Source organism: Dermacentor silvarum, chromosome 1 (assembly GCF_013339745.2).
Source record: "Dermacentor silvarum isolate Dsil-2018 chromosome 1, BIME_Dsil_1.4, whole genome shotgun sequence".
Lineage (NCBI taxonomy): Eukaryota > Metazoa > Arthropoda > Arachnida > Ixodida > Ixodidae > Dermacentor > Dermacentor silvarum.
Window position 1 is genome coordinate 222041225 of NC_051154.1, and position 16047 is coordinate 222057271.

General features: G+C 47.7%; 1 protein-coding gene across 2 annotated transcripts in view; it reads right to left on the bottom strand.

The window, feature by feature from the left end:
- Positions 1-9560: 9560 nt before the first annotated feature.
- LOC119436803 (uncharacterized) overlaps positions 9561-16047 on the bottom strand; it is a 125674-nt gene continuing 119187 nt past the window's right edge. For both annotated transcript variants that reach the window (XM_037703793.2, XM_049659997.1), the window contains exon 19: positions 9561-9971. In XM_037703793.2, coding sequence (XP_037559721.1) covers positions 9939-9971 — 33 coding nt within the window. In that variant the 3' untranslated portion in view covers positions 9561-9938. The remainder of the gene's footprint in view (positions 9972-16047) is intronic.

A 16047-nucleotide genomic window follows, 5' to 3' on the forward strand; every position in this document is an offset into this window, starting at 1 on the left:
TAAATGGGCAGCTAAAGTGCACAAGTATCTGCACCTAAAATACGTGGACATAGAATGGAGGAAGAGGTCAAGAAGGTTGGCAACCAAGTACAGGGTAACTGAAAGCGTAGATAGACAACCAGGAGTAATCAGAAAGAAAGTTAGAGAAAAGAGACAGTGCATTGGATGCAAAGAACGGAAACAAAAATGTCCATGGAGATTTACAAGAATGAGAAAAAAAGAAATTATAAGGAAAAATCTGTTTGATAACACGAAGGGAAGTGCCTTTTGCTATTGGAGGCTCGAGCTGGTTGCCCGAAGACAAAAACATACCCGAGCAAATATTCACAATTAGATGATGCATGTGTACGCTGCAGCAAAATCCGGAGACCACTCGGCACATCCTAATGGAATGCAAAGGGATTCACCCAGCGAGACCAGTATGTAATGTACAACTTTCCAAAGCACTTGGATTTAAAGTAGACGGAAGTATCAACCGGTCAGCAGTCGAGATAAGCAAGAGACGTTTAGAGTATTGGTAGAGAAAAAAAAAAGCAGGATTAAGATGACCGGATCAGTACAGGCATAGGTAGTGGTACAGTGTACTGTAGCAGCGGTACAAGGTAGATAGAGAAGATTAAAGAGATGTATACAAGAATGCTAGAAGGAAAAGCATCGATAGCATACCTGAGTAGCTCAAGCAGGCTAGGCGATGATTTATCTCCACCCCGTTTCAAAGGGGATGCCAATCAATCATCATCATCAAAAACAAGCGCGCGAACGTCTGCATGCAGCCAACCTTTCGTTTTCTTGATTTTTTTTTGTTTTTAGTTGCGTTGCTGCCATGACACTTGCTCGTACCCGCGAACCTACCGTACTGTGCTAAGTATGCCAATGCGTGCGACGTCTTTCGCGCAAATTCTGCTGAAACCGCTATAGTGTCGTTATTGAAGTTTCTCTTGCTTCGTGCTTTGTTACGAAGTTAAGAATGTTAAGTTTGTTACGAACTTAAGTTTCTTAAGAATGGGGTTGCCTTGTGTCTAGTGGCTTTCACACATAAGTGATTTGAAGGATCTCGTGGATGTAGCCTGCTGTACACCTGACTGCTGATCCGGTATTGTGTAAACGGTAATGCGTTTACAGACCCTTGTCTGTAAACGCACTACCGTTTACGAAACTCCACAGCGGCATTTGCACCATCATGCAGAGCCTTCTTATTGACGTTCTTGTAATTAGATGGCGACCTGCTAGCTGGTCGGCAAGCAGAGCAGTGACTCCCATCAATTACAAAAGCGACAAGCAAAAAAACCGCTGACAGCGCAGCGTATAAAAAGCTTCCATGAAATGATTTAGACAAATTTTGTAGACGCATAGGGTACAGCTACAGTAAAACATTCGCACCACAATTTATATGAAGAGTCTCATATTAAGAGAGCTACGGAATTAAGTTACTCTCCTCCATAGCTATGCTTTTTCTCCTCAACTTGTTCGCCAAGCGATCAGGGCTAAGCTCCGCCTTCACTGGCTCTACGTCATGATGGGACGTCGGGTTGTCTACTTCCGGTTGTCTTGGAGCCAGCGCGCGAAGCCTCTCCAACCTCTCCGCCAGCCGCCTGGCAGTTGATCCCAAGCGACAGCTATCGAAGTAGCGTGCGTTGCGAGCATTCTGTCGCAGCGCCGAGCGTGTCCGGTATTCCGGCTACCACAGGCGAGCTGGGCGTTTTGACGGATGGGTGGAGGCGTAAACTGAAGCCTCTCCATACTGCTATAGCGTACTAGATTAATCGAGTACACTATAATACTACTACTGTTGTGATGAAGGAGCTTTAGCGCAGACGTACGTGAGCGTCCTGATCAGTCTGCATTGTCCAGCCACCTGGTGGCACAGAGCTTAACCAGCCAAACAAATAGCTAATATTTCTGTAACAAAGTGTAAAACATTTTAAACATCTAGAAAAACAACCGTGTTCACGATGACACTCCTGCCAAAAATTTACACCGATCGCTTCACTTGCAGCCCACAACGCAAGGGCGAACCATGGTGCTCATGAAAAAGACAGACCAAGACCAACACAGACCGCACAGCTCGCGTCAACACGGAGCACGTTGTAACACACGCAGACAACACTTGCTGTGTGCCGGAAGTGGTTTAGTGTAGCGATACATTGTCCTTGTGCATTCTTTGTTACTTTCTTTTTCGAGAAAAAATTTAAACTATTACAAACATTTGTTCACCATAATGTTGGAAAAATTATCGATGACGCGCCCTGGGCAGCCGATCGGATAGCTCGCCCTACTGACGTCATACGGCCAAATCGCATCATCTGGTTATCATCGTCGGACTATATGTCCACTGCAGGACGAAGGCCTCTCCCTGTGATCTCCAATTACTCCCGTCTTGCGCTAGCCGATTCCAACTTGCACCTGCAAATTTCCTGACTTCATCACCCCACCTAGTTTTCTGCCATCCTCTACTGCGCTTCCCTCTTGGTATCCATTCTGCAAATCTAATGGTGCACCGGTTGTCCACCCTACGCATTACATGGCCTGCCCAGCTCCATTTCTTCCGCTTAATGTGAACTAGAATATAGGCTACCCCTGTTCTCTGATCCACACCGTTCTCTTCCTGTCTCTTAACATTAGGCCTAACACTTTTCGTTCCATCACTCTTTGTGCGGTCCTTAACTTGTTCTCGAGCTTCTTTGTTAACTTCCAAGTTTCTGCCCCATATGTTAGCACCGGTAGAATGCAATGATTGTACACTTTTCTTTTATTGCGATAGCAATTATATGGACACTTCAACCGGATTTCTGCCGCCGCCGCCGCCGTGAGGTTCCCTATAGATAAAATCTTCGCGCACCATATGCCCGAGCGGAAGCGTGCGGGGATGCGCGCTATCACGGAGAGCGAACGCACTCAATCACCCACGCGCAAGCAAGGAAGCGGGAAGCCAGCGCCGGAGGGAGCGCGGGGGGGGGGGGGGGCACTTGTACTCTGCCAACAACCGCGCTCGTCGCTCGCCGGCACGGTCTCTTATCTCCCCACGGCTCTGACCTTTATGCGCCGTGCATTCGCCGCTCAGTTTCCGTTGAAGCGATAGACCGCACGTACCTTCGCCCGCTGCGGCGTATGGGCTCGCTGCCAGCGTTTTGACAGTCGTTGTCTGCAGTCATTCAGTGTGATCTATTCATGTTTATGCACGCTCACACCACACTTGTTCATTCAGTTAGTAATAGTCGGGCCACATTTTCCAACGCACGCTACACATGCAATGCTGCCGGGATCGGCAGTGCAGCACTACAGGTGTGTCCCTTCGCACGCGCTGCCCACGGGAAGCGCTTCTCATCAACACCACCGTTTCACACGCACCTTCTCGTGGTCATCGAGTCTCCCTTCATGTCGGTCTACTTACGCCGCAGCACACCTGCTTACTTAATCAGCTCATGTTTACTACAATTCATATTGCTACCAAAGCCACTCACCTTACTTCGTATGACATTGCTGTGTTGCGATCGCATTCATTGCTTCGCCCTTAGGGCGAAACTGTGACATTTTTTTAACAACAGTGGTAAGCTCCTAGTCAGGATTTGGCAATACCTGCCGTGTGTACTCCAACCCAATTTTATTCTTCTGTAAATTTTTCTCATGATCAGGGTCCCCAGTAACTGACCTAGATAAATGTACTCCTTTAGACTCTAGAGGCTGACTGGCGATCCTGAATTCTTGTTCTCTTGCCTGGCTATTTAACATTATCTTTGTCTTGTGCATATTAATGTTCATTTCCACTCTTACACTTTCTCGGTCAAGGTCCTCAATCATTTGCTGTAATTTGTCCCCATTGTTGCTGAATAGGACGATGTCAACTGCAAACTGAAGGTTGCCGAGATATTCACCGTTGATCTTCACTCCTAAGCCTTCCCAGTCCAAGAGCTTGAATACTTCTTCTAAGCATGCAGTGAATGCAGCAAGGAGAGATTCTCTCTCCTTGCCTGACCCATTTCTTGATAGGCATCTTTCTACTTGTGGAGAACCAAGGTTGCTGTGCAATCCTTGTAGATATTTGCCAAAATATTCACGTATGCCTCCTGTACTCCTTAATTACACAATGCCTCTATGACTGCTGGTACCTCTACTGAATCAAATGCTTTTTCATAATCTACGAAAGCCGTATAGAGAGGTTGATTGCACTCCGCAGATTTCTCTATTACCTGATTGACGACATGGATATGATCCATCGTAGAATATCCCTTCCTGAAGCCAGCCTGTTCTCTTGGTTGGCTGAAGTCGTGTTGCCCCGATTCTATTGGAAATTATCTTGAAGATATATTTTATACAATACTGAAAGCAAGCTAATGGGTCTATAATTCTTCAATTCTTTAATGTCTCCCTTCTTATGGACGAGTATAATGTTGGCGTTCTTCCAGCTTTCTGGTACACTTGAAGCCATGAGGCATTGCGTATAAAGGGTCTGGTCAGGGGCGGCTGAAAACTCAGCAGAGAGGCGTGCTGTGATCGGTAGCGAGGTGCCTTTTTAAAACCTTATAATAATTACACGCTTTACGCGGAGCACTTACATGCATCAATTAATGATCAGGAGGACCTACCCTAACGACTTTGCACGTTTGCACAAAATCATCAAAATTGTTTCAGAGTCCCTTTAAGCAGCTAAAGCAACCCCAATAAATTGTTTCGGAATGAAAATATACTTTTAGCAAGAAAGCAAGCTTTTGAGATACTAACAGACATTTCATTCAAATTAAACAAGATTGGTCCGAGTTAAGAAATTTCCAAGCAAACATTTTTGTGCATATGCACTTGCTGTAGATCTATAACAAGAAATTTGTAAATGTATCGAATGAAGAATATCGTTTCGGATACAATAATTGCAGTAGTATCTTGCATCTCAAATACTTGTTGCCCAAGTATCTTATATTTTATCATTATACAATTGCAAAGTATCTTTGCCCAGCCCTGGCTGTGAACATCTCAGCCAAATTTCGCAGTTGTGCACAGCGTGTGAAGCTCGCATGCGGAGCACGTAGTCACCTTTTCCTCACTTTTTTTTTGAGAGAAGCCCTCTCTCTTTTTGGGGCTGCCATATTTCGTCGTATAGCAGATTCACATTGGCCAATAGCTGAAATCAATCAAGAAGTGTGTTTGGATCAGTGCGCGTCTTCCTACTGTTACTGTGCATATTTACTGACGCAGTTTAATAAACAAGCTGAAGTAAGCGAAAATAAGCATTATGAATTTCAATAAGAATTACGTACTTCTGGGAGTACGGCTATCGTACTACTGCGATCGTCTGCTAATGTTCGGCCGCGATCGCCCACGTAGGAGTGAAACTTCAGCCACACTATAGTATCGTAACCGTCGGTTGTCGCTGATTTCGATTAGTTTTGAACACTGAACTAGTCTCGAACCACGCGAAACTTAAGGACAGACAACACGCAAGTTTGCTGAAACTTAAGGACAGACAACGCGTAAGTTTGCTGGTACGCTCACACCTGGCCGCTCCTGGCTAGACGCTGTCGCAGACTTCGCCTCGTATTAAGCTATTGCGCAAGATGCGCAATTTGGATGCGACTACTATCCGTTGGTCAAGCTGGTGCAATACAAAGGTGGTCCGCACCACGTAGCAAGGCCAGACTGGAGCACATGAGCGCGAGTGCACACTCAAGCCCTGTTCTATGCACTACAGTTGGCCAATACAGTTCAATGTAGCTGAGTCTGTAGAGTAGATACCAGGGGCGTAGTCAAAAATTGTTTTCGGGGGGGGGGGGTGCCTACCCCCCCCCCCCGGCCGGCCCGACCAGGGGGGGGGGGGGGGGGGCAAGCTTCTGCTTTCCTCGAGGTCACCTGATCGATAATAAATGTCGGTAGTTTAAGCAGACTCTATACATGTATAGCAGACATGGGACACTCCCCCCCCCCCCCCCTCGTGTGTGCGTGTGCTTGTGAAGAAATTAAGTAAAAAGTAAAGTAAGCTCAGTAAATACAGTAAGTACGACAGGTACAGTGGGCGTTTGGAGCAACGGTCTCTCATCGCGCCACTGAATGGACCAGTTTTCGAAAACGCATCATTGAGACGACCCGTGCGATCGGAGAAGACATGATTAATTGTTCATTTCCGTTAAGCGTAGATGGCGTCGTCCTCGTCGGGGCGAAGTGCGTTTTACAAGTCAAGGACGGCTATACGCGTGAAAATGCACGTGTGACCAGGCTATACCTACTCCCATAGCAATAGCTTGTTCGCTGCATCTTTGCGCTAGAAAACTTAAATACGCGCAGAAACGCGTAAGGCTTTTTTTTTTTTTCGAAGCTTTCGTCGCCCTGCTCCCTCATACGAGAAGGTTGCATTTCCTGCGGCAAGTGCATGGGCCGCTGTGTCTTCCGCTGTGTGCGAGCGTGCAGCCGTCATTTGCCTTTACGTCAACAGATTCAGAATTGTACAGAATATTTCACCGCACAGCATAGATATGGCATGTGTATGCATTTTAAGTAGTGCGTGCAATTCACTTCTGCTTCACTTACGCCGGTGCAAACAGGAAGCGGCTTTGTACCTCACAGAATCTCGACTGATTGGTGTACTAGTGATGCAGGAATGAACTCCGGTATTGTTCAGTACATAGTGCACATAATCAATTTCTCAGGACGCGTGAACTCCGACGAGAACTGTCAGTGCCTGCAACAAGAGTTTACTTACGCTGTACTGCGCACAGCAGTAATTCATGCTTGTCGGCTGTCTGTTTCGTGCATTCTATTGCGGGTCGGTGGAATTTCACTGCTGTCATCAACCCCTACGTGTGTACATTGCTGGTTTGGGATTCCACAACAAAACAGCAACTACCAGCCTTCCGTAATTGCTGGTTTGGGATTCAACAACACAACAGTAATTACCAGCCTTCTGTAGGGGCGCAATCGCAAACAAGAGACGTTTCTCGCGCAGACTAAGGGCCCATTCACACTTGCGACTAGGCGAGGTCGCGCGACCAAGTTGGTCGCAAAGCGACCAGTCGCAAGTATAGTCGCAAATGGTCGCTTTTCTCGAAATGCGACCGTTTCGGGCTAGTCGCTCACTGCTCGATTTTTCAGTCGCGCGACCGCAGTCGCAGAACAGCTGAACCAATCAGATGAGAAGGAACAGGACGTCCGTATACGCTGACGCTTATTTTACGCGGCGATGACATTTCAAGCAGACGTGAACGGCATATAGTGATACATTTCGGTTTAGCGACTCGTCGGTCGCATTTGTAAGTGTGAACATCGTTCGTCTTGAGTAGTTTTCTGGTCGCCAGTCGCAATTGGTCGCGCGACCTCGCCTAGTCGCAAGTGTGAATGGGCCTTAAGCCTACGTTCACACTTGGGAAGCGGCAAGAGGGCGGAAAGGCCAAATCGGCCTGAAAATTTTTTCCGCGCCTGTCCAAGTTCACATTTGTTTTGCTACTGCCGCGGCCGCCGCTGCCGTTTTCGCCCAGATCCATCTCGTCTGCGTACGTTTGTCGGCGTGGTGGCGCTCATTATCGAATTATTTCGAGCGGTATGTTTATTCTTTGACCCACGTACTGTCATCAAAAGTGATCATGTTACGCAACTTCGTGTTTTATCTGCGACCTTCGGTAAATTCCTCGTTGGCGTTCCGTAATTCTCCGCACACGGGCGCGGTAGCGCTGAGTCACAGGTTGGTGCCTAGGCGTGAGAATATTTCTTTAATAGCTTTTATTTACAAGTTGTAATAACATTTCATCATTTCGTATTGTCGGCGCCTCCAGGACACCAAAGGGGCAACGGGAACACCACAGCTAAAACCCGGGCTGGGCCTTGTGTTGGGGCTCGCCAAAGCCTGCGCGTCCTACGTGAGACCTACGCTCCTATTCTATCGTCGCGACGAGAAAAGCACCCCGCGACTTCTGCAACATACCGTACACGTGCGAGGAGAATTATGGAACGCCCACGAGGAATCTGCCTAACTATTGTCTGCCGTGGAAGTGGAAGAAGAAATGGCTTTTATACTTCTACCTACTTGTTTTCTAGAAATGGACAATGAATAAACGGAAGACGCGGACACCTCGGAAACAGCGGTGGTGGGTTCGCCTGGCTTTGCAAAAGCGCAAGAAGTTGGGTCACGCCAAGGCTTCGTTGCGGCACCTCCGGTCGCGCGACGTTGAATACACTATCGCGAGTATTGCAGACAGTACGTTTTAGTGCCACTCTTGTCGTAGAGCAAGGGCTGGTTCTTGATCGCGTCGATCAGCATTACAGCCTACACTTCGTGAGCGTGGCCTAACCAGCACCTGAAGGGAAGCGGCGAAAATGTATACCGGAGATTTCGACCACCTGGGGTCTTTAACGTGCACCTAAATCTAAGTAAACGGGCCTCGAGCGTTTTTGCCATCATCTAAAATGCGGCTGCCGCATTTGTTGCTTCAGAATGCGGCCCGCCACATTCTCGCCCAAAACTTCACAGAGTGTCAAAGCCTGGACAAACACCATGACAGTTTTTTCCATATGCAGACATGATTCGCTGTAAATTACCAACCAAACGGAAGCGCCCAGGAATGAAATTGTGATAGTAGCACCGGTTTCATGAATTATGTCAGCGCGAAGCGACGAAAACAAATGGCGGGTAAGTGGGGGGGGGGGGGGGGTTGCGGAAAAAATTTCCGGGGGGGGGGGGGGGGTCGGGGGGTTGGAACCCCCCCAACCCCCCCCCCCCCCCTGGCTACGCCCCTGGTAGATACCATAGACACCGTGGATGCCGCAGGGCGCCACGACGAGCCCGCTCGCCATCGAGTTACTGTATATGCTTCTCTTGGGGCGTAGGGAACATATACGTAGGGAACGTATACAGTAACTCAAGCTTGCCGGGCTCGCTGAGGACAACATCGTGCTCCGACTGGTATCTGTGGGTGACGTGACCAAGGCCCCTGCACCAATATCTGACGAACAGGCAGTCTGCTTCCCAAGTTGCACACCCACGAGGTGTGTTGCCATCATGGTCGAAGCTCATAGTTACGTTCGGAATCCTTTCAACGTAAGTTTGTAGCACAGCATCCATTGCTTACCTGATGTGCGCGCTGCCGACACACTCACACGAGCGAACATGTTTATTTGACCATCAGAAATTGTGATTGTCGTAGAGATAGGTGCAAACGGAAATGTGCAACTCATGTCAATGGCGTGAGAATAGCCATGCGTAGCTATATAATAAAATGTAGCACAGCAAAGGGATGAGAAAGCGTGAACTCAACCGTAAGCTGAATCTAAAGTAGTGGGGTCTATGTGAACATTCAAAATCAAATTTGAACTGCGCTCCACAGCAACGTTCAGTAGGCGGAGCGTTGTGGGCACCACTCCGCTCCGCCTTAGCGAGGCATCGAAGGAGCGGAAGCACCGCGAAGAGGATCAAATAATTCCGTTTTTGCTGAACGCATTAAGTACTTTTGCAGCAAAGTATTTCAGAAATAGTGTATTTTAACGTCAATGCATTTCTAGATTTCGATAAAGAGTGGTCAGGAGCCCTTTGAGAAAATCTTGCGTTTTTGTTTTCATTGCTGGAAAATGGCACACACAAAAAAAGGTAATAACCACAGCTAACATTTTATTTTTCATCTGATACATCACTCCGTCCCCTAAACAATTAGGTCATGAAAGCTGTATAACACAACTATGCATGGTCAAATGGTAAAAACAATTAAATTACAGACTCATGTTGCATTTGTTGCTTGGGATGTCCCATGATGTGGTTGTTCATAAAGCTTTCTGTGACACACACACACACACGCACACACACACATAAAATAAATTTCTGAATGCAAGACATGGTACATTCAAGTCATGTTACAAATAATTCTGAAAGTACATGCAGTGTTTTTTTTTTTTTTACCGCCAATTGAGATGTGTTACGACAATGTAAGCCATCACAGAAAACCTGGCAAATCTCACACAGTGCCATGAAGTCATCGCTTGTCCTTCTTCAGCGTTTTCAGCACCTGAAAAAAAGATATTATAAATTACATCCAGTGCCCATGAATACATGGCACATACGGCTTTGCTTAGCAGATGGACACACAAAGATAAACACACAAAACAGCTTTGCAAATAAGCAATCAACTTACTGCGATAAGATTTCCATTTCTCAAACTCTGCCTTTCACACAGCTGCAGTTTGCATCACGCCAACACAACCTCTGAAGTGCTGAGTCATTAGACCAGTGGTAACGGCCAAATTCGAATGATATCAGTATGGCCAAGGTGCAAAAGTAACTGCATGGGGATGCAATTAGCTACACTCAATGGTTCTGCACTATGAGTACAACTGCACCTTCAGGCACCAAAGTCATGAAAGCTGCTTGCTTAAGGCAAAGATCATGGTGATATTGCTTGAAACATACAATCATACAAAGTGCTTTCCTACAAACTTCACAACATGTGCTGCATACTATTTTTTCCCGTTTTGTCCCTAGTGATGACTGGTTTATCCTGATGAACGAAACAAGAAAATAATGTCCAATAATGTCCAATGTCTGTTTCCTTCCATTTTTTCTAACCTGCTCACAAAGCAGTTGTTTTTCTTGTCAGAACACTATGACGTATTGTCACAGAACCATCACTGTCGGGTATCAGCTTCGCATGTACTATTTTGATGTGCGAAGAACACGACGAGATCAAGAGCTGCATTGCATTAGTCCCATATTCCTTTTAAACAGACTGTTCCAGCATTCTTTTTTTTCACTGATGAAAATAAGGCCTAGATACAAATTCCTCTTCTCTCAGACAGTAGAACTCAATTCTGCTGATGCGCAAGGCTGTGGTGCGCAACTAAATCACATCAAGTTTTTAGGTTTGCCTGTTTCTTTACTTAGTAAAGCTAGGAAGTCATCAAAAAAAAAAATATATATATATATACAGTATAGACCACTTATAGTGCAGGACCGGATATAGTGCGGTCTTTTCAGACTCCCATTAATTTTCCCATAGCACTAAATGTATACACGTATCACTTATAGTGCAGTTGCGGGAAACGAAATACCGGTTACAGTGCGGCTGCCTGGGAGTACGGAAGTCAGCGGAGACGGCGAACGCTCCCCTCAAACGGGCGCCCCAAGGAGTGCTCGAGGAAGAAAGAGAGGCGAAGTGGAGGAGAAGGGCACGTGGTGCGAACGAACAGCCAGTGAGGCTGAAACCAGAATCTTGTGTGCGAGTCGTGAAATATCACGGCGCGCATAGGGAGCGAGGGCCACGAAACTGCCAACGCCGGCCAAGGCTCGCTTCACGATAACGGCAGTAAATGAAACATCAGGGAGGGAACGGGCGGCGCTGACACGGCACGGCGAAGGGCACACGCGGAGACCGTGGAATGTGAGGGAGGAGGGCAGCAGGGAAGCGGTTTTCGCCTCGGCAACTCTGCCGCTTCGGTGGCTCCCCTGGCCCTCCCTCGTAGCTCCCTCACTTTCGACTGTCACCGTGCGCGCCCGCAGGCGCCGCCGCTCCAGCCGGCCCGGCACCAGCTCCCCAACGTTTCATTTTCTGCCATTATCGGGAAGCGGGCGTTTGCCGGCGTGGGCAGCTTCGTTGGCCAGCCTGGAACAGCGCCGCTGCTTCCCTCTGCGCCGTAGCCACAGCGTGCAAGGTCAACACGTGACTAAAAAGTAGAGGAAGCATAAAGGAGAAAGGGTTCACTGCCATTTTTTATGCGTGGCTACTGTAACGTGGCTGAGACGTTGGCACGTACACGCATGTTCCGGTGCAACGCAGAATCGGCGACCTTGCCATTTGAGAGAGGGTAAAATTTCCGCCGCGTTTTTATTTTTATTATTTTTTTTTGTTCGCGCGCAACATTGGGGGGTCTCTGCTAAGCTTTTACTCTATGGCGGTGCTGGAGCAATGCCGGTCGGAGGTGCCGCCGCGTGATTTGGTTCGAATTAACGAGATTCGACTGTAAATTGAATGCAAACGTTTTAGCCGCATTCCTCGACTGTCGCATACGCGTGGCGGCTCGGTGCACGTTTTGTATATGTGCGGGCCTTGAAAATTGTTGCGTTGGTTATAGTGCGGTACCGCTTATAGTGCGGATATTCGCGACTCCGGCGACTTACGTTATAAGCGGTCTACACTGTACATAGAGTGCTATGGGAAAATTAACGGGAGTCTGAAAAGACCGTATTATATCCGGTCCTGCACTGTAAGCGGTTACGTTATAAGTGGTCTATACTGTTTTTTCGAGATAGTGAAGCAAGCGTCAGTTAACAATTTTCTCGAAAAGTTTGCATAAGCAACTTGTCAAAGCAATAGGCCTGTAACTGCTGGCAAGAGATGGGTCCTTGCCCTCTGAGAATTGGGATTATCATTGCTTCTTTCCAAGAGGAAGGGATGTACCCGGCAGACCACATGGCATTAAAAAGTGATAGTAGTGTTTTCTGGATTTCAGAGTTTAAGTGTTTTATCATGTCAAAGTATTCGGTCGGTTCCTGGAGCCGAATTATTGCAGCAGTTCAGTGAAGCCTGAAACTCTGCCATGTTGAATGGATGATTGTATGGTTCAGTCTGTCTGCTTTTTTGAACCAGAGGCACTTGTTCTGCTTGTCGATAGCTCAAGAATGTGTCAGAGTAGTGGGAAGAATTGCAAATGTATTCAAAGTGTGCTCCTAAAGTATCAGCTTGTTCTTTGAGCGTGTCTCCCTTGGTATTAACCAAAGGCAGAGGCCGAGATTGCCGGCCTTTTAATTTGTTGACTGTTCCAAGCTTTCCTCTTGTCTCTGTAAGAATTTATACTAGAGATGTATTTTTGCCAGCTGTCCCTTTTGGCATGGCGGCGTGTTCGTCTACCCTGAGCTTTTATTTCCTTAAAGATGATGAGGTTTTCTGTTGGTGAGTCGCGAAGACGACTCCAAGCCTTATTTTGCTTCCTGCGTGTTTCCCTACACTCGTCATTCCACCAGGGAACACGGCGTTTTGAAGGCGACCCATTTGTTTCCGGGATACATATCGACACTGCATCGACTAGAAATGCTCTTAAGTATGCCACTGCGTCATCAATATCGAGTGTACAGATATCATCCCAGGTCAAGTACGTGAGCTCTCTGTATTGATTCCAGTCGGCTGAGTCCACCTTCCACCTGGGAGTTGTGGGGTGCATTCCTCTTGTTTTGCACAGTTTAAAACAATGGGAAAGTGGTCGCTCGCATATGGGTTCCTAATAATGCTCCACTCCAGATACGGAATAAGTGTACTCGATGCTATGGTTAGATCTAGTGAGGAGAATGTTTTGTGTGCAAGACTGTATAAAGTAGGTTCCTTCTTATTAAGTAAGCAGGCACCCGAAGAAAACAGGAAATTTTCTATAAGGTGCCCTCTTTCATCACAGCGACAGTATCCTGACAGGGTACTATGCACGTTGAAATATAGGGCTCAGGAAGTTCGTCGATAAAGTTCTGGAAGTCTTTATAACTAGGAGGTATATATATAAGGAACTAATTGTAACCAATTTATTAGATAGCACAGCTCGGACTGCAACTGCCTCGAGAGGCGTTTGCAGCTGTAATTGCTGAGAGGCAACGCCCTTATCTACTATAATTGCAACACTGCCGGACGACGTGACAGCGTCGTCACGGTTTTTGCGGTAAATGGCGTATTTCTGGAGAAAATCTGTATGTGTAGATTTAAGGTGAGTCTCCTGGACACACAGCACCTTTGGGTTAAACTTATGTAGGAGTTCTTTAACGTCATCAAGGTTCTGCAGAAGACCTCTGACATTCTATTGTAAAATTTCAGTATCCATTAAAAAAAAAGACAGTTTGTGCTGTGTATCTAAGAAGATTGCTTAGCTTACAGAGCCCTTCCTGGGCCCCATAATGCGGGGTTTGTCTTTTTTGCCGCGGTCCTTTGGCGCTGGCTGCACTGTCTGGCTAGGATTAGTGTCCATTGCCTCTTGAGAGGCGCTGGACGTCCGCTCTTGTGAGCGGTGTGGTCGTAGTGAAGGCTTCGCCTCAAGAGACAAAGCCTTGGAGCCCACCAACCTGGAGGTTGATGGACCCGGCTTCAGAGGCGGCGAGGCAGTGCTGGCTGCTGTCGCCGGGGGGGCTGGTGGCACGGCCGCGGCTACACTCTTTGTGGACTGGGCAGGTGCTGGAGTCTGCTGCGGCGCTGCCCCCTTACGCACCGCATCAGCACACTTTGCAGTATGAAGAAATGAAATGCGCTTTCGTGCTTCTTGGAAGGAAATGTTTTCATTTACTTTGAGTGTGATTATGTCTTCTTTCTGCCACGTAGGGCAAGCTCTAGAGTAAGCTGCGTGTCCACCGTCACAGTTTGGACAGTGGAGTGCACCATTGCAATCATCTGAAGGGTGATCATGGACACCGCACTTCGCACAGGTTTGTTGGTCCCGGCAGTTTTGAGAACCGTGGCCATACCTCCGACCCTTGAAACATCTCCGAGGATTCGGGAGGTATGGTCGGACTCGGACTTTTGTGTATCCTGTTTCTAACGTTTCTGGCAGCACACTAGATTCAAAGGTTACGATCAGATGTTTAGCTGGAATTTCTTTGTTTTCCCGTTTGATAATGATTCTTTTACTATGGTAACGTTCTGTTCCTTCCAGCCCTCTAGGAGCTCTTTCTTGGTCAGGTTCAACAGACCATCGTCGGAAATCACTCCTCTGCTTGTGTTCCTGGAACGATGTGGAGTCACAGTGAGGTTCACACCACCGCATGAGACCAGATTTGAGAGCTTGGCATGTTTTTGTCTATCGCGGACCTCGAGTAAGAGGTCGCCGCTCACCATCTTTGTAACTTTATAGCCAGGACCAATTATTTCGGTGAGAGTTTTCGCAACAGTGAAAGGTGAAATCATTCTAACGGTCTTTTCAGGGTTTTCACTGTGCATGACGTGAAATCGTGGGAAGGTTTCTTTGTGTTGGCCAAAAATTTGCAACATTTCTTCGGTGCGCCTTCTTTTGTTAATGGGGCAATCAGGTAGACAGGAGAAGGACAATAGATCCATAAATAGTTTCTCAATTTCGGCGGCTATGCCAGCCACCCACCACCGAGCCCAACAAGGGGACACCACGAGACCCGAAGGAAACGCAGATGCCAGCTGTACATAGCTACTATAACCTAACATAATAGACCCGAGGTGGGATAAACTACACCAGATTAACCCTTGCTCCCTGGAAAATTGGAAGTAAAACGAAGCAAAGAGAAGACAGGAGAGATGGAAAGAGAGAGAGAGAAAGACGAAGGCTGGAGGGAGAGAGAGTCGGGAAAAGGCAACTACTAATTTCCCCCGGATGGGTCAGTCTGGGGGGTGCCGTCTACGTGAAGCCGAGGCCAAAGGGGTGTGTTGCCTCCGCCGAGCGGCCATGAAGGTCCAAGCACTCAGCATTGGCTCAACCCCCAGGATCCCCTTACCCCGGACACGGCTAAGCCGCGCACGGTTAGACGCGGGAGGGTCCAACCCTCGTGTGCTCGGGTCCGTGGTGTGGCAACACACCAAACACCTGCTTACGCAGATGCCCCTGCAGGGGAGATGCAGCTCCCGGCGGACGATTCGCACAATAATGTCGGATGCAGCCTGCGCGGGTGAGAGATGGAGGTCCTCGCAGGTAGATGTTGCAGCCGTATTAGGAAGGCGAGAAAAGTTGGGAGCAATAAGACGGCTTTTGACTTCTTCGAAGCGGCGGCATTCAGCAATGATGTCCTGCGCTGTCGAAGTTCAATTCTTGAAAACGAGGAGACTAAACGCCTCGTCCGCGATGCCATTGAGGATGTATCCGACCTTTTCTGCTTCCGGCATCTTCTCGTCAACCTTGCGACAAAGCGCAAGCACATCCTGAATATAAGTCACATAGGACTCAGTGGAAGTCTGAACTCGGCAAGCAAGGTCTTTCTGCGCGGCATGCCGACGGCCAACAGGCTTTCCAAACAAATCAGTGAGCTTTTGTTTGCACAATTCCCAGCTGGTGAGCTCCTCTTCGTGGGTCTCAAACCAGACGTGTGCCGTTCCCGCAAAGTAAAATAGCAGGTTAGCGAGCATAACGGTCTGGTCCCAGTGATTGCTCGCGCTCACC